Below are 18,148 nucleotides of genomic sequence, written 5' to 3'. Positions count from 1 at the left end.
TGACTTTTAATGTTTCACACATAAATTAGACCATGTGATTGTATGTGTGTATCTGTTGTATTTATCATAGTCTTTGTTTCCCAAATTTATTCGTGTTGTCACAAGTGAGAGAACTTCCTTATAGAAATCTGAATAATATCTCAATATACACATATATCAGATATTCCTTTTTCTTTTATTTCTTCTATTTTTATTATAATTTATTCAGAATACATCCCGAATGCTATCCCCTAACTTGTATCTTCCCATTCCCACCTCTCTCCCTCTTCTGCCTTCCTCCCCTACCCTAGGCCTCTGACAGGAGGGGATCTCCTCCTCCCCCATATGGCCACAGCCTATCCAGTCTCATCTGGATACCACATATTCTTTATCCATTGATTGGCACTTATGTTTGTTCCATATCACGGCCATTGTGAACAATGTTGCAGTGGACATGGGACTGCAGTTGTCTCTTCAGTATGCTAACTTCCTTTCCTCAGAATACTATACCAATTCATAAGTCTGCTTAAATTGCTTATCTGGTTTTAATTTAACTTTGGCAGGTGGTATATATTAAGAAAATCTTTCATTTATTTTAGGTATTATATTTGGTAGAGTACAAATTTTTAAAGATGTTCTTACAATTCTCCAGATTCCCCCTGTGTCTATTACAATGCCCCCCTTTTCTTCTCTAGTTTTGATAATTTGGATCTTCTCTCTACTTTTAGTGTATTTAGCTAAGGGTTTGTCAATTTTATTGATTTTTGTCAAAGAGCCAACTCTTTGTTCACTGTTCTTTATATTGCTTTATTGTTGCTGTCTCTGTTTTATTGATTCAAACCCTTAGTTTGATGTCTCTTGTTTTTGCTTTGGGATATTATTTCTTCTTGTTCTAGAGTTTTCAGGTGTGTTGTTATGTTACTAATATGAACTCTCTTGAATTTTTTTAAAAGTAGGGACTTGGTGCTATGACACAGTGTCACTGAGTATGTTGTACTGTTTTTTCTTTTGATTCAACAAATATTTTATTTCTTAATTTCTATTTTGACCTGTTTTTTATTCAATAGTGAGCTGTTCAGTTTTCATGAGTTTGTAAACTTCCTATTGTTGTTGATACCCAACTTTAATCTGTGGTGGTCAGATAGGGTGCATGGTGTTATTTCAATTTTCTTCTACCTGTTGAGACTTGCTGTATGCACCAAATTGTGAAGCATGTTCTACAAGCTGCTGAGAAGAAGGTATTTTCTTTTGTGTTTGGATGAAATGTTCTATAAATATTTGCTAGGTCCATTTGGTTTATTATATCTTTTATCTCTAGCATTTCTCTGTTTAGTTTTGTCTAGATACCCTATATGTTGGCAAGAGTGGGGTATTGACGTCACTCATGATCATTATGAGAGGGTCAATATGTTATTTCAACTGTGATAGTGTTTCTTATATGAATTTGCGTACCCTTGTGTTTGGTTCACAAATGTTTAGGCTGCAGAGGGCTCTTGTAGATTTTTCCTATGAGTTTGCAGTATCCTCTCCTATTTCTTTTGATTAGTATTGGTTTGAAGTCTTTTTTTTTCCCAGATATTAAAATGGCTTCAGTGGTATGCTTCCTTAGTCCATTTGCTTGGAATCTTTTTTCCCCTCTTTTTACCCTAAGATGATGTCTATCCCTGATGTTAAGGTTTGTTTCTTAGATGCAATAGAAGCAGGAATAGTGTTTTTAAACCGAATCTGTTAGTCTACCTTATTTTGAAATTAAAACCTTTGGTGCTGTGACTTATCAATGAGCCATGTTTGTTGATTCCTGTTGCTTTGTTATGGTGTGGTTGCTTCTTCATCCTCTCTTAATGTGTTGGTCTGGCATCATTCACACCTTGTCTTTTCCTGGGTGTGGTTAACCTGTTCAGGTTGAATTTTCCTTCTAGTGCCTTCTGTAGAGTTGGACTGTTAGATAGACACTGCTTAAATTTTTTCATTGTGAAATGTTTTTTCTTTCTCAGTCTCCTTTGATTAAAACCGTTGCTGCTATAGTAGGCTGGACTGGTATCTGTGCTCTTTAAAGTTTCTACAACACATGTCTAGTCCCTTTAGGCTTTTAGTCTCCATTGAAAAGTCAGGTGTCATCCTACGTCGACCTTTAACTGTTACTTGGTCTTCTTTCCTTGAAGATTTTTAATATTCTTTCTTTGTTCTGTACATTCAATGTTTTGATTAGTCTATGTCATGGGATATTTCTTTTCTGGTCAAGTCTATTTGGGGTCCTGCATGCTTCTTGTGCCTTGATAGGCACTTCTTTCTTTAACTTAGAAAAATTTTATTCTGTGATGTTGTTGAAAATACTTTCTGGGCCTTTGACCTGGGTTTCTTGTATTTCCTGTATTACTATTATTTGTAGATTTGGTCTTTTCCTAATGACCCAGATTTCTTGGATGCTTGGACCCTGGGTTTTTTAGATGTAACATTTCCTTTGATGAAGATGTCCACTCCTCCTATCTTGTCTTCATTGCCTGAGATCCTTTTCATCTCTTGTGTTGGTAAGGCTTTCCTCTGAGGTCTTTGTTGACTTCCTAAAATTTTCTCTTCCAGTTTTACCACAGTTTAGATTTTCTTTAGTGATTTTTATTTCTACTTCGACGTATTGAACTGTTTTCCTCGCTTCATCCCACTGTGTGCGCATTCACAGCCTTCATATAGAGCTTCACTCCTAGAGCTTCACTCGTTCCTCCTTAAGATCCTTGAGCACATCCCCATTCGCTCTTCTGCAGTCCGTGTCTTGTGCTTCCGCTCGGCTGCATGTCTCGGAGCCTGCTAGACTGTAGTAGGGCTGCTGTGCTCTGGTGCAGACATATTGTCCTGGTTGTTTTTAAGTTGGTGTCCAGGCATCTGGGTTTGAAATTATTTTAATTCTAAGTGTTGATATCTCTTGCCTTTGTTGGGTGGGTGCTCCATTCCTTGTTTTATGTTTCCATCTCTTGATCTTAGAAATGTTTGGTGATACTTTGAAAATCAATCTGAAGGCTTCTCAGAAAATTGAGAACAGCTCTACCTCAAGACCCAGTTATACCATTCCAGGGCATATACCCAAAAGATGCTCTACCATACAGCAAGGACATTTGCTCAGTTATGTTCATAGCACCTTTCTTTGTAATAGCCAGAAACTGAAAACAACCCATATATCTCTCAACTGAAGAATGGATTTTTAAAAACTGTGATATATTTACACAATGGGATAGTACCAGAGGAATGGTAGGCAGCCTACCAGGATGAGACCTGATAGGTTGTGATCGTACAGTGGGGGAGGAGGTCCTCCTCTGTCACAGACTTAGGGGAGGAGAATAGGATGAAAGAGGTAGGAGGGGAGATGGGACAATACAAGTGAGATGTAATCTGAATAAATTACTTAAATTTAAAAAAACAACAAGGAAATCATGAAATTTGCAAGCAAATGGGTAGCATTAGAAAAGATCACCCTGAGTGAGGTAACCCAGACCCAGAAAAACAAGTATGTTATATAGTCCCTTATAAACAGATATTATCCATATATTACAGGATAACCATATTATAATTCACAGACCCAACGAAGCTAAGTAACAAGGAGGATGCAAGGGAAGATGCTTGAGTCTCACTGAGAAAGGGAAGTAGAATCAATAGCAGAACTGATTGATAAGATGAGCAGTATAGGAGAGGGAGTAGTTGAGGGAAATGGAGATCTGATGTGGGGAGAGTGGGGGCTGGTGGACAGAGGGCTTGCAGAAAGAAGAGTGACTGTGGGTGGGGGCATCTCTGAGACAAGCTGGAGACCTATGACAGGGTAGGCTCCAGGAGGATATGGGTGTGACTCTAGCTGAGACCCCTACTAGCAGAGTGTTGAAGTTATTTTTGTAAAACAGTGTTTGTTGAAGCAGCTTATTAAGCAGTAAGTCTCAGAGGCTGAAAACAGTCAAGGCCTAGGATAGATAGTATGGAGGCTAGAAGCTTCCAGGACTAGGCAGGTTTAGGAGAAGGAAGCAGTAAGCCTCCCAGACAGCAGCTGAGCCAGGAGAATAAAGTTACTTTTACAGTTTTTAATTAGTGTGCTGAAGCTACTGTGCTTGATACCCTCTCAGATTCCCAGTTCATTCACTGTACATTTCAGTATCTGAGTCATACGCTTACATGTATGTATTTGTGTCCTAGATTTCTGTTTCCCAGTTCCATTGTGTCACTTTCCCATGTTTTCTTGTACTATAAAGACATTCCTTTAAAAATGTCATTTTTAATCCTTTGCTAGGAAGCACATATGTGTCTTTGGAATCAACTACAAGAAAATTGGGTTACTTTGTTAATGTTTGGCCTCTTTGGTTTTTCATGTTTCTTTTCTGTTTATGACACCAGCACTTAGGGGAAGCTCTCTTCCTCTGCAGGTTTTATGTACCTGCTTTGCTGTGGAAAGGCAGTCCCTGCAGGAAGTTACAGGGGAACTTGGTGGACGGGGCACAGAATCCCTAGCATCAGTAACTGCACCGCTATGGCCTGTTGTCATTGTTTTGTTAGTGGCACTTGCTTGGTGCTGAGGAAAATCAGGAGGCTTTTCAACAGCTGACATGATTCTTCCACAATGCTGGATGGAGGTGTTCCCGGCATCTTCGGTGGTAATGCCTGCTACTGTTTGACATCCTTCTCTCCTGTGGGTGAAACTGTAGCTGAGTGGTTGCCATTGGGCAGCAAGTGTGCTTGGTGTGTCATTTTGTAGTTGCATTTGTATGTGATGAGTGGTGCCTATGAGACATATGTAATAGGCCCAAACCTCAGGCATATTTGCATGGACCACCCATCACTCTGGCGCTGGAGGGAGCAGCTGTACTGGTGCCTTGGCCACAGGCACTCACGGTGCCACATTATGAATTTGAATAATGAGGGCTCGGGCTGTGGCCAGGGAACAAGAATGGGACACAGGGACACGTGCTAACGGCAGCTCTGGGGTCTAGATGGAGCTGAATGCTGCACAGTGGCTGAGCTGTGTGAGCGGAGGCAAGCTTGAGGGCTTAGGTTCAGTGCCTGGAGCCTGAACTCCCTTGCTGTGGTGATGGAGATTTTTATAGCTACGGAGTCCAGGATGGAGAACAACTGTGGGTCAAGGGCTGAGTGAGTTTGGAGTAACTTTTTCTACAGTGCTAAAAAGTCAGTTACTTCTTGGCATGAAAGAAAATCAACCTCTCACCCTCTCTCCTCCTCTTTCTTCCTTCTTGGTGGCAAGACTTGTCCATATTTTCTGCAGAGCTGGCTGCTGGGGGTCCCAAGGGTCCCTGTCACATGGCTGCTATGAATAGTATCTTCTGTCCCCACCTGTCATCTGAAATGGTCATGTGGATACTCTGGCTTTTCTCCACTACGCTGTTGCAGATCCTTTAATGTGCCCTGGGTTCTTCTCCGGCCTCCTCCTGGCTCATCAACAGCTCTCTGGATTAGTGTTTATCTGGAGGGATGAAGGCTGAGTGCTCGCCTACTTTGTTTTGTTTTTCAAGACAGGGTTTCTCTTGTAGTCCTGGCGTTCCTGAACTTGCTTTGTAGACCAAGCTGGCCTCAAACTTATAGTGATGCACCCACCTCTGCCTCCCAAGTGCTGGGATTAAAGGCATGAGCCGCCATGCCCAGGTTGATCTCACATTTTTTAAATTCAAGTTTCCATTTAGTTAAGTAAACTATATGCTGGTGACAGTACTGTTCCTGTGGTGTGTTGTCTTAAATATGCTGTTGTGAAAACCGACATATCTGGGGTACAGTGAGTTACCTGTCCATTTCTAAATATATATAACAGTGAAAACAATTGCAAGAGATTCTAATTCTAGTTCCTAGTATTTGAGCCACACTAGGCTGCAGCTGGGAGTCTACTTCCCCAAGACAAGACAATGAATTAGGAGGTAGTGATGAGGAGCCTTGTGTGCTTTGCATCCCTGTCCTGGGTAATATACTCAAACTCCATGCATCTTAAGACATCTTCCTAAAATATTTATTTCCAAAAAATATATTTTTGAGATACACTCCTGGACAGAATATGGGTAGACAAGATGTTTATTCACCTATATGAGGAACCAGCGCAGCCGGTGACCATTGCTTCAATAGTAAATTCACAAATTATTCAAACTACAAACTTCTACAGTGTGCGATACACGTGGGAACAGTAACTTCATGTCACAAGTGTCACACATCACTCCTAAATTCCTAGTTTTACTTCTTAAAATATACAACAGACTACTAGAGAAACTAAATATAAGTCCCGCCAATTTGTTTTTTGACCTTACTTATATCTCTCTAGAGGTTCTTTTCTCCTAAGAAAGTTTTTAGATGTTAACATTTTGGAATGATTTGCATGCTGTAAAATCCACCGGACAAACTGTCGCATGAGCAATGAACTGGCTTCTGTAGGTGAGGGCAGAACCGAGAGCTCCTCTTTTCTGCTACTTGGATCGTTCATGTTCAGCCTCTTGAGTAGTAACCTACATCTAAAATAATTCGTACATTTGCGTCACTTTTCTTTCTGTGCTGTCAAGGGAATTGTTAAGCTAATTAACAGTATTTTATGTGTGCACAGCAAAACACTTTTATAGCATTCAGTTATAAGAGGTAAATATCAAAAAGTATCTAGGACAATAACAAATTATGCATTACAGTATTTGTACTCACTCTCTCCTGTGCAACCCATGTTTTTAGAAAAATATATTATATGAAACCACGAACAGGCATTCCGATCTCAGCACATTCTTATTCCAAGCAGTATATACAGTCATATGAGAGTCAGAATGCACTACAGATCCACACAAGCTTTATGTTGAGGGTCCCAAACACATAGCACAATATATACACTTTCATATCGTGTCTCTTGGCCGAGGGTTGCTTGCTTAGTGCATGCATGAAGCCGCTCTCCTGCCATTGACGGGGAAGATGCCAACTGAGGAGGAAGGTTCCACTTTAGGCTGCTTCTTCGGCAGAGCAGTCAATTCCCGCATAGGTAAACTTCTCATAAAGTGTGGTGTTTACGTATGTCTGAAAGAACGAGAAAGGATCAGAGTACACTGCACTGCTTCTGCCTCAGCGGCAGCACTTAGATCAGTGCCCTGGCTTTGTTTTATCTTTCATAGCTAGGGAGACACTTTCTGCTCTCACTCCTGTGTATTTGGTGGTTTTTTTCTGTTTTGTTTTTCTGAATTTCATCTCTTGGCTTCTAAATAAAAATCCCCTCCTCTTCCTAGCCTTAGTTTCTGAGAACCTTTGGTATCTCTTAGGCCTCTCCTATGATGTCAACTAGTCTAGGCTTCCTTCCCCTGACAACACTTAATCTTCGTCTCTCCCTACATGAATCATCTGTTTCACTAACCTAGATTTACTTGTCTGTTGACCCCTAAATTAATACAGGCAACTACTTTTAAAATGTTTCAATAGACTTGCTTACCCTCCAAACAGTGAACTGTAAGTCAGACTTTGTTGTCTGTGCATTCTTGGCCAAGTCACTTAACATCTTTGTTTCTTCATCTATAAAATTAAAGGGCCAGGCTACATGAATAAGATTTCTTCCAGCTCTAATAGACAATTTGTAGGTTGTATTTTATTGTATGTATGAGTGACTATATCTTACATAGAAATCTTGTTTTCCCCTAACTTCTAACTCCTCAAAGATGGAACACCTTTCTGTTATGTTCCTGTAATGCCTAAGGCTATCCTTAGAATAGCTTGTTGAATTGTATCAGTGGCTTTTTAGAGATCACCTTGGGCACATCACAAGTTCTAGGGAAATGGTACCTGCATCAAACTGTGCTCACCTTTCGTTCTTCTAGCATCCTGTTTAAGGACACCAATATCTGGGCAAATGACGGTCTCTCATAAGGCTTCTCCCTCCAGCATTGTCTCATTAGATCATACCTTTGAACATAAAGAGTGACAGGATTAACTCTGAGCTTCAGGCCTGAGGAAGCCTTAGCATGGGGAGTAGAAAAAAGAAAATTAGTCACTGAGGGATGTAAGGTCATGGTGTTGTCAGGCATAAAAGACATGCACTCTACCTAGGAAATTTTTAGTGCCTTCCTCTCCTCCTCCAAACCCACACCACCTTTCTGCATTGTCGATGTACTGCAGACTAGCCACCATTCCTTTAGGACCTTGATCTTGGATATTGTAGCCATGCGAAATGAACTGACGTATCTGTGTGTAGCAGCATTTCTTTTGGAATATCACCTTTCTAAAGCATTAGTTCCCCTGATGAAATGCCAGGAAAACTCTCACAGACACCAGACAACTCTGCTGGCACTGTGATCAGAACAGTGAGAAATATATACATCCATAGATAATTCAATATATAATTCAATATGCATACAATTAGTATGTTATATAATCATTTGTACTGGAATTTTGATGGATATTTCATTGTGTCTGTAGATTGCTTTTGAAATAGGTATCTTGATAATATTAAATCTACCAATCTTCCCATTGTCTGGTGTCTTTCTTCAATTTCTATCTTCAGTATCTTAAAGTACTCATTGTACTGTCTTTCATTTTCTTGGATAGATTTTTCTCTAAAATATTTTTGAGGCTATTATGAATTGTGTTGCTTCCCTTATTTATTTCTCAGTATATTTGTCCTTGTATATTGGATGGTTACTGATTTTTGTAGGCTGATTTGGTATTCTGCTACTTTTTAAAATGTCTTTTTCCATTGTAGCTTTTTGGTGGCCTTTTTAGTGTCTTTTATGTATTGTCTTATTTATGGTTAATATTGATGTAGTGAATCACCATAACAAAAAGCACCTTGGGAAGGAAAGGGTTTATTTCCCCCACAGTTATAAATAACAGTACATCACCAAAAGTAGTGAGGGCAGGAGGCTGGAGGCAGGAGCTGATGCAGAGGCCATGGAGGGTGCTGCTTCCTTACAGAACTTAAGTCTATCAGTCTAGGAATGACACCACTCACAATAACTAACAAGAACATTCCCTAGAAGCTTGTGTACAGCTCAGTCTTATAGAGACATTTTCTTAATTTAGGTTCTCTCCTCTCAGATGACTTTTATGTCAACTCGACACAAGCTAAACTATCAACACAAGTATAAAAGCACACCATGTGCAACTAAGGACACTTTGGTTTCTTCTTTTTCTACCCATATCTCCTTTATTTATTTCAGTTGTCCAATTGCTCTAGCTAAGGCCTGAAACACTGAGAACCACCATCCCTTTCTTGCTCTATCATCTATCTTGTTCCACCTTCTGTCTCATTGGATGTTATAGGTTTCTTGAAATTATTTACTTCATCTTGGTTTAACTTTGGTAGGTCTGTGTGTGTCTAGAAATTCACCTGTTTCTTTTCAATTGCACAGTTTGATGTAAAACTGTAAACTTTGAACTATGTCCTTATAATTCTCTGAAATTTCCTCGGTGTCTGTTGCAATGTCTCCCTTTCAATCTCTAATTTATTAGTTTAGATTCTTACCCTACCTCTCTTGACTAATTTGGCTAAAGGTTTGTCCATCTTGATAATCTTTTCAAAGAATCACCTCTTTATTGCGTTGATTCTTTGTGGATTTTTTAAATTTATATTTCATTAATTTCAGCCCAGATTTTTATTAGCTCTTTCCAGATGTTGTTTGTTCTTATTTTTACAAGGTTCAGTTACATTGTTAAGTTATTGAGTTGACTTCTCTAAAACTCTTTTGATGTTGGCACTTAAACCTTCTTCTTTTGATTTTCCTCATTGTTTCCAGTAGATTTTGATATGTTATGTTTTCATTTTTTGGTACAGTGCTAGATTTTTTTTAACTTCCTTCTTGACCCAATTACCATTGAGAATAGTGGGGGGTTGTTTGTTTTGCTTTGTTTTTTGCACTCTCTGTTGTTTCAATTGCAGATCCAACTTTAGTCCATTGTGGCCAGAAGGAATGCAAGATGTGATTTCAGTTTTACTGTATTTGGTAAGACTTGCTATGTGTCCTAGAAAGTTCCATGGGCTGCTGAGAAGAATGTATATTCTTTAATGTTTGAGTGGAATGTTCTGTAGGTATCTTCTAGGTCCATTTGACTTATGATGTCTTATCTTCAGAATTCCTGACTGATCTGCCTATTGATGGCAGAGGGGTATCAAAATCACCCACTGTCACTGTGCTGTGGTTAATTAGTGTCCTAAGAGCCGATAGAATTTCTTTTATGAGATCAGGTGCTTCTGTGTTTGACATGTATATGTTTAGGACTATAACATCCTTTTGGTAGTTTTTTCTTTATTGCAGTAGTTCTGAACCAGTGGGTCATATGAGCCTTTTGGGGGTTGAATGACCCTTTCACAGGTGTCAACTAAGATCATCAGAAAACACAGATATTTACATTAGGATTCAGAAAAGTAGTAAAATTACAGTTATGAAGTAGAAATTAAATTAATTTTATGGTTGGGGTCACCACAACATGAGGCACTTTATTAAAGCGCCACAGCATTAGAAAGGCTGAGAAACATTGATTTAGTAAGTATGAAGTGTCCCTCTTAGAACAATTTCGGTTTGAAGAATATGTCGTCAGATTAGAGTAAGGACTGTTTCTTAGTTACATTTTCTTGAAATGCTTTTTTCATCATTTTACCCGTGGTAGTATTTATTGTTGATGGTGAGATTTGTTTCCTAAATATAGCAAAACGATGAATTCTGGTTTCTTGTCTTTTTGGTTTAAAGTCTTTTTCTTTAACATCTGAGCTAGCACGCTAGCCCTGGATCCTGTTTTTAAACATAGTCTGTTAGTTTGTGTGTTTTTTTTTTTAATTGGGGGAGTTGATACTGACAATATTAATCATTGTTGTTAAACAGTGTTTATTAGTTCCTGTTATTTTGTTGTTTTTTGTGGGGTTTAGTATGTGTCTTTTGATTTAACATTCTGACATTTTTTAAATTCCCTGTGCCCTCGTGGGTGTGTTTAAGCTTCTCTTCAGACCTACATATTCATTTTAATATCCTCTGTACAGATGGATCAGTCATGTATTCTTTAAATATCTTTATCATGTGATGTTTTCCTTTATTCTTCAATTTTGACTGAAAGTTTTGCCTGCTATAGAACTCTTTGCTGGAGCTACTTCTTATAACGTGTAGAACATCCATCCAGGTCCCTCTGGCTTCTTAGTATCCATGGGAACATTGGCTATTGTTCTGATGAGCCCTTCTGTATGTATGGATTGATCTTTCATTCTTGTAGCTTTCAGTGTCCTTTGTTTCTGTGCATTTAATGTGTTGACTGTTGTATGATGTGGGGTGTGTCCTTTCTAGTCCTGTCTGCTTCGTGTTCAATGTGACTTTGGTACCTAGATAGGCACCTCTTTCTTAGATTTGGGGAATTTTTTTATTTGATTATGTTAAAAACATTTTCTAGGCTAGGCAGTGGTGGCACATGCCTTTAATCCTAGCACTTGCGGGGTAGAGACAAGCAGATCTCTGTGAGTTTGAGACTAGTCTGGTCTACAGAGTGCATTCCAGGACAACCAGGGGTTGTACCAAAAAACCGACAAAAACAAAGAAACAAAAAATTTTGTACCTTCAACTCGGGTCTCTTCTCCTTTTTATTCCAATGATTTAGTAGGTTTGATCCTTTGTTTTTTTTTTTTTTTTGTTCTCTTCCTTGGTCGTTGTTTTTGATTGATTGTTTTAAGGCGTACCACATTTTTAAATTGAGTGATTCAATTCTTCTACGTCTTCAAGACTAATGATCTGTCTTCCACTTGATGCAATCTATTGGCAAGACTTTCCTCCAAGCTTTCAGTTGAATTCCTGATATTTTCATTTCAGGATTTATCTCATTTTCACTTTTCCTCATTTCATTTTGGCCTTTCTTCAAAGTATCTTGTTTTACAAAATTCCACTTTCATAGTCTCAATTCTTTTCTTTCATTCACCTATGTTTTTACAGCTTCATTCCAGAATGTATTCATATTTTCTTGAAGGCTCTTGATCATACATTTCTGCCCAGGGTAACGTACATTCATGCCTCTTGTACCAGGAGAAAATTAGTATCTCCTTCTCCCTTAGAAGTATTAAAAATGACTTGTTTGTTTAACCTTACTCCTTGCACTCTTTTTTTTCCCCCTGAGACAGAGTTTCTTTATGTAGCAGCCTTGGCTGTCCTGGGCTCACTTTGTAGACAAGGCTGGCCTCGAACTTACAGAGATCTGCCTGCCTCTGCCTCCCAGAGTGCTGGGATTAAAAGTGTGCGCCACCATGCCTGGATACTCCCAGCACTCTTGAGGCGCCACTAACATTGTTCTTTCTTGTGAAAAATAATCTCAAAAGAAGCAACACTGTGAACAAGTCGCTGCTTAGTGAAGTGACTCTGAAATCGCTACCGCAACCTGAATGAAAAGTCTGCGCGCACCTGTTCATGAACAATTTTGTGTATTTCACACTCTTCCTTCTGTCCTTGTCCTTCCTCGTGTCACCCGTCTCCAGAGCTGTACCTTAACAGCCCTCCTAGATGTGAGTCGCAAGGAAAGCGGCTGCTCCCTGCCCATCACACAGTGGTCCCACTAGCAGAACTCTCCTTTTTCTAGAGATCTCAATATGGATGTGCTACCGTAGCTAATGGCGGCTCCATTAGAGTCACATGGAAGAAGGGGAAGAAAGCCTCAGCAAGGCCCGACTTACACCTCATCGTCACAGTTCAGGGGCTTTTCCAGCCTGTAGCCCTGGGGCAGCTTCTCATAGAGCTCTGCGCACGTCATGCCGCAGTAGGGGGTGCCTCCTGGAACACAGGAAGTAGGGCCCGTGAGTCCCACTGGCACAGAAGGCCGTGTTTCCTGCCCCAGCGCTAAGCAGTGAGGAGGCAGAGGATAAAGAAAGGGCAGTCCCACTAAGTGCCTCTCTCTGCAACCTCACTGTGCACCAGGCTGGACTTACGGCATTGACCACAATGCTACCACTCCTTCAGTGGGGACCCCCACCAAGGCGTCTCCCCTCACACTACCACTCCATTCCTCCCCCCCGAGTCAGCTGTGCTGAGCTCATCTCATGTACCAATGACATTTCATTTTTCCATACTAAAAGCCCATGTGCAATTCCTAGTTTTCAGCAACAGTTACGATACAGCTTAGATTAGAAAAGCTATCTACTTATTGTAGAAAGACTTGGAATATAAAACCAAAGGAAGGAAAATCCTATAATAACTTTCATTATTTTTCAATATCGCTCTTTACAATTTAAAAATATGAATTTATAAGACCAGTGTCATGTTATACATGAAATGTTGAGTTTGGGGCGTGTGCTTTTGCCCATGATGCTAAATGACGTTTAGAACGGGGCTGTTACTGCTGCATCACATCTACCTAGAGTCTCATGGGTCACTTGTTATAGCTCGTTGACATCTATGCAGAGGCAGGAAGAATTTACAGCGAGGCTCACAGCCATAAGGCCGTTAGTATTGAGTATGATGTCAATGTATTGCCTTAGGGAGAGAGGCGTGGACGATCATACTCATCTGCCAGAAACGCTCTTATTTTCAGGCCCCACCTGCTGGCATTAGCAGAATCGAATAATGCCCTGTGGAAAATTAGGTTCCGAGGAAGCTCTAGAGGGTCCATGCCCTTTGCACAGTGTTTGACCTGATGGGTAAATTAAATACTTACCTAAGCTAACAATCTCCCAGAGCAGTACACCATAGGACCATCTGCAGAAGGAGCAGCATAAAACAAGTGGTCAGATAATAGGGTAACCACTCAAGTTTCTGCCCACCCCCAGCCCCCTGCCCCAAACCCTGATGAGAATCCTTTTATTAAAGGAGGAAATGCTTTCCAGGGTGAGGCCTGACACACAACAGGTTAGTAAAGGGTCACAGCAGGAAAAGCGGCTCATTTCTCCAAACCTCTTAACCCAGTAAGCAGAGAACACAAGTGCTACTGTAGAAAATCATAAATTCCATACCAGGCAGCTAGGAGTTGGTCCCTTCTCTGCCATCTAACCCCTGAATGGTCAGTATTAACTATTCAAGATGTGGGACCCCTAAGGATATTCTTCCAGAGGTGGGAGCACCCTGGTGATGCACCTGGCCGCAGGGAGGACATAGTCAGTGCAGTCTTCTCCTCCCCCAGACCTAAGTAAGGCCTCTGGGACAAGCATTCCCACATCCTGGCCTCACCTTCTCCTTCCTGCCAAGAGTGGACAAGGCAAGATGACTTGTCATAGCAGGCTGCAGGAAGACATCCCCATCACTAGTCTAGGCTGCTTCCTCTATGCTAGGTCCAGGAAATGGAATCATGGGGAGGTCCCTATGCCCTTTCTCTCTGTAGAGGACATGAGTTCATCACCTGATGTCTGCATGTGATGGGTGAAGCCACCCTCAAACCTGAGACTTGTGATTTTACACTGGAAACTTCTGCACTATGGCTTCATTTCCTTTGAGTTTATGCCCCCCTCCCTCCCCTCCCCTGCCTTAGAGGTACAGGGTGTTCCTGCTTCCCTTTAGAATTGATGCCAAGTATATACATTTTTAGGAAAAAAATCTTTAGCAGTAAGATGCTTACTTACACGTCACTGTTGGTTGTGTAGACACTATAGTTGAGTGACTCAATTGCCATCCAGCGCACCGGGAGCCTTCCCTGGAGAGAACAGAGTGAGACGTCACTTAGAAAAGACTTTGTGTTTAGACACAGGCACAGATAGGTGTGGTGGCGCAGATCCCTGTGAGTTTGAGGCCAGCCTGGTTTACAAAGCGAGTCTAGGATGGCCAAGGCCACACAGAGAAACCCTGTCTTGAAAAATAAAACAACAAAAAGAAACATAAAAGAAATAGACATAAGTACAACATACTTAGGGAGCCTCAGTTTTATGATTTTCCAACGACAGACATGTTTTGTAATTCAAAGACATGCAACTAGTGTAAGCTTTGCCCTAGGGTATCTGAGTCTATGTGAATGTGAATATTTGAGAGTCATTCAGCTGTAGCTTCTCAGGGCGCTCACAGGCACAGAAACTGAGAGTGCAGCTGTCATGTGAGGGGCAGATAGTGTGCATGGGGGCCGAGGTGGAGAAACCATCTTATTAAAGCAATGAGTGATTTCCAGATGTGGGCTTGTCTGGGTTCCCTTAAGCATCAGATGGGCCAGGAAAGAAAATATTTTAGGCTACAAGTAAATAGTTCATTTAGTGTCTTACTGGATTCAGGCTGGGTAAAATGAGATGTAGCTTGGATTTTGTGAAACTTTGTCCCTACTTCCCTCAAATTCTATATCATTTGGGGGATTCCTAGGCAACCCTGAAATTATATGGCTCACTGTTAAAGAGATCTATTTCTCCTTTCTTCCCTCTTCCAGAGATATGCCCAAACTTTCCACAGTACCATGTCAGCCTAGAAGGGCTTTGGGGATCTTCCTCAGCCTGCCTCTGCGGGCATTTCCCGGAGCTGCCCTTCCTGGGACTGCCCTCCAGTCTTAGGGGTGATTCTGAGTGTGAGGTCCTCTTCCAGTCCTTTGTAGAATGGCTCTAAGTCCCAAATGGGGATTTTGTAGTTTGTACTCAAAAGGGTCCTCTCCTCTATCAGCTCATCCCATGTTCTCCCTCACACTCACATCTTCCTTCTTTCCATGTCAATTTGGCCAAAAATCTCCCACCTGCTGTTCTGGCTCACGCTTGCATACGCTTGCATCGCAGCCATGGGATGGAAATTACGTGCACATGTAGCTGCTCTCTCTCCTCCCAACCCCACAGGCCTTGGCCTCCATACTGCCAAAGGTCCCATGTGTGCTTTCAGGTTTTCTGTATTTGGCTTCTTTGGACTCTGCCCACTCTTGCTGTCCCTGTCACCTTGACTGAGCCCCTGCCCAGCAATAGCATCCTTTTTCCGCGAGCTCCCTGCGCAATAGGCCTCAGCCTTTAACAGCCTGTTCTCTACACAGGATGACTGCTTTAAAGGACTCATTTGCATACGTGGATCGTTCCCTTCAAATACATTCTTTAGTATCTGCACCCCAAGATCACACATCCTTAGCTGAGTTTTAAAGCCCTTGACTGGAATTCAAGGAGCCTCCAGACCCTGCCGCCTCCTCCAACCTTGAACTTGAATCTTCTTCTTTACTGTACTTTATAATTTCCCCTCAAGACTCAGTGCTCTCTTTGGTTCCAGACTTCTGTAACAGCCCTGCCTGTCTTCCGGCTCACGTGCTTCATCTTTGTATCCAATATCAACTCAATATTCACTGTTACTCGGGGCTGATCTCCTCCAGGAAACCCTCCAGGACTGGCCTCAGGGTTGGCTCAGGGAGTTTCTTTGTGCTCCCACACATATGTGTTCCTGTACGTTGGGTGTTGGACTGTTGTAATTGCTAATTCTATGTTTATCTGTTATTATTTTTAAAAACAATCCACTGAGTCCAACTAGTGCCGCATTTTTAAAAATGGAGAGGCAGATACCAAGCACTAAACTGGGAAATCTCTAATATCCTTGTAACTTATTTTTCCACACTGGCCCTTCGGTGTGTAATGAAGACCCATTCACTGCCTGCAGCAAATTGCCAGATAAAGGTGAACCAATGTCAGGGCTTCTCAGAGGCTGCAAAGCTTAAGGTAAGTGAGTGCAGCCAGCTGTTACTCCCCTGCTGAGCTACATTCTTAGCTCCAGCCCACCCAGAGCCACTGTGAGCTGACTACAAGGCTTAGCCAAATAAATAATATGGTCATATATTTCCTGAGAGATAGGTGTATTACTTGCATTCCCAAGGGCCACACCACCTTAGAGGAGGGCAATTTCTTGTCCTGTTCAATAAAAGTTACAGGAAACAAAGCTCTGGGTGCCTGACCTTGATCTCTAAAGGTGTTTCTTTTACTTGTACTCAATTAAGATGTAGCATTTTCTCTCCTTCTCTTCCACTTCTTCCTCCAACACATTCACCCTACCATGCAGGGCACTGCCGATCTTTTATTATTTTTTTTTTTTTAATATTTATTTAATGTATATCAGTGTTTTATCTGCATGTACACCTGAATGCCATAAGAGGGCGCCAGATCACATTAAAGATGGTTGTGAGCCACCATGTGGTTGCTGGTTGCTGGGAATTGAACTTAGGACCTCTGGAAGATCAGGTGGTGCTCTTAACCACTGAGCCATCTCTCCAGCCCACCACCCATCTTTTTAATTTAACAAGTTGTCCTTTTGTTCCCTTCTGGGTCTACTTTAAAATTCTTCCATCCACAAGACCAAGAGACTGCTAAGGGGACTGACTATCATGATAGAAACTCAAATGTGAAAGAATGTGGACTAGGCTGCACAATATCCTTGGGGACACTGCCAGACACTTCAGTCGCCCAGAGCAATGACAGGGAGAGGGAGAGAGCGAGGGCCTCTGTGTTCAGAACTTACCATTGTCTTTTTCACGTACACTTCTTGACCTCGTGACAATCCAAAATCCGCTATTTTGGCTATATAGTTTTCGCCAACTAAAATGTTTCTGGCAGCCAGGTCCCTGTGGATAAACTAAAAATTTAAAGAATCATGTATCTTCAGCATAATGCTTGGTAGAGAATACACAGGAAACGACACCGTGAAAAGGGTTATACAAGGTCTGTGGAATCCAGGTCCCTTAAAGCGCCTCTCCACAACTCTCAGATGGCAGGTTCTGTCAAGTGACTCCCCACACCTTGTAAGGATCATTTTATGGGTAGGAGGAAGTACAGGACTTTCCACAGCGATGTGGAGCCTCTGTTGTTGCTGTTATTTAGGGGCAAAACTCAGTATGATAAGATCAGTGCACCTCATTAACACATGTTTTTAAATCCCCTAGGGAAATAATACTGTCCGTACTGGGAACTGAGTTATTTTTACATGGATGGAATAGTATCAATTTTTTAGATTCAGAGAGACTGAGAAGGGACCAGAGAAGAAAGGGTGATGGGAAACTATCCAAACACATTAGAGCCCTTCAGGGGGATCTGCATGGAAAGGTGTCCACGGCAAGGTTCTTGGAACAAACCTGCTTTTGGCTCAAGTAGTCCATCCCCCGGGCCACATCCGCAGCAAAGTGAAGAAGCTGCTGGGAGGACAGTGTGGAAGCTGTGCTGTTAGCAATGGCAAAGGCAGGGTCTGTCTCTAGCACTCGGCTCTTACGCAGGAAATCCAGGAGGTTTCCATGTGGGGCATACTCAATGGCTAGGTACAAATAGCCTGCAGGGAAGGAACAAGAGAGAGACAGACATCTTAGCCTGGCT

General features: G+C 41.5%; 1 protein-coding gene across 1 annotated transcript in view; it reads right to left on the bottom strand.

Annotated features, from left to right (window-relative positions):
- Window positions 1-6,753: 6,753 nt before the first annotated feature.
- The window catches only part of Tek (TEK receptor tyrosine kinase), a 124,414-nt gene continuing 113,019 nt past the window's right edge, over window positions 6,754-18,148 (bottom strand). The window contains exons 17-23 of the mRNA XM_051164319.1: window positions 17,914-18,104; window positions 17,304-17,417; window positions 14,477-14,547; window positions 13,579-13,619; window positions 12,602-12,698; window positions 7,770-7,869; window positions 6,754-6,996 (exon numbers count right to left, since the gene is read on the bottom strand). Coding sequence (XP_051020276.1) covers window positions 6,922-6,996; window positions 7,770-7,869; window positions 12,602-12,698; window positions 13,579-13,619; window positions 14,477-14,547; window positions 17,304-17,417; window positions 17,914-18,104 — 689 coding nt within the window. The 3' untranslated portion in view covers window positions 6,754-6,921. The remainder of the gene's footprint in view (window positions 6,997-7,769; window positions 7,870-12,601; window positions 12,699-13,578; window positions 13,620-14,476; window positions 14,548-17,303; window positions 17,418-17,913; window positions 18,105-18,148) is intronic.

Source organism: Acomys russatus, chromosome 2 (assembly GCF_903995435.1).
Source record: "Acomys russatus chromosome 2, mAcoRus1.1, whole genome shotgun sequence".
Lineage (NCBI taxonomy): Eukaryota > Metazoa > Chordata > Mammalia > Rodentia > Muridae > Acomys > Acomys russatus.
Note: the sequence above shows the minus strand (reverse complement) of the source record. Positions and strands in the feature narration are given on the sequence as shown.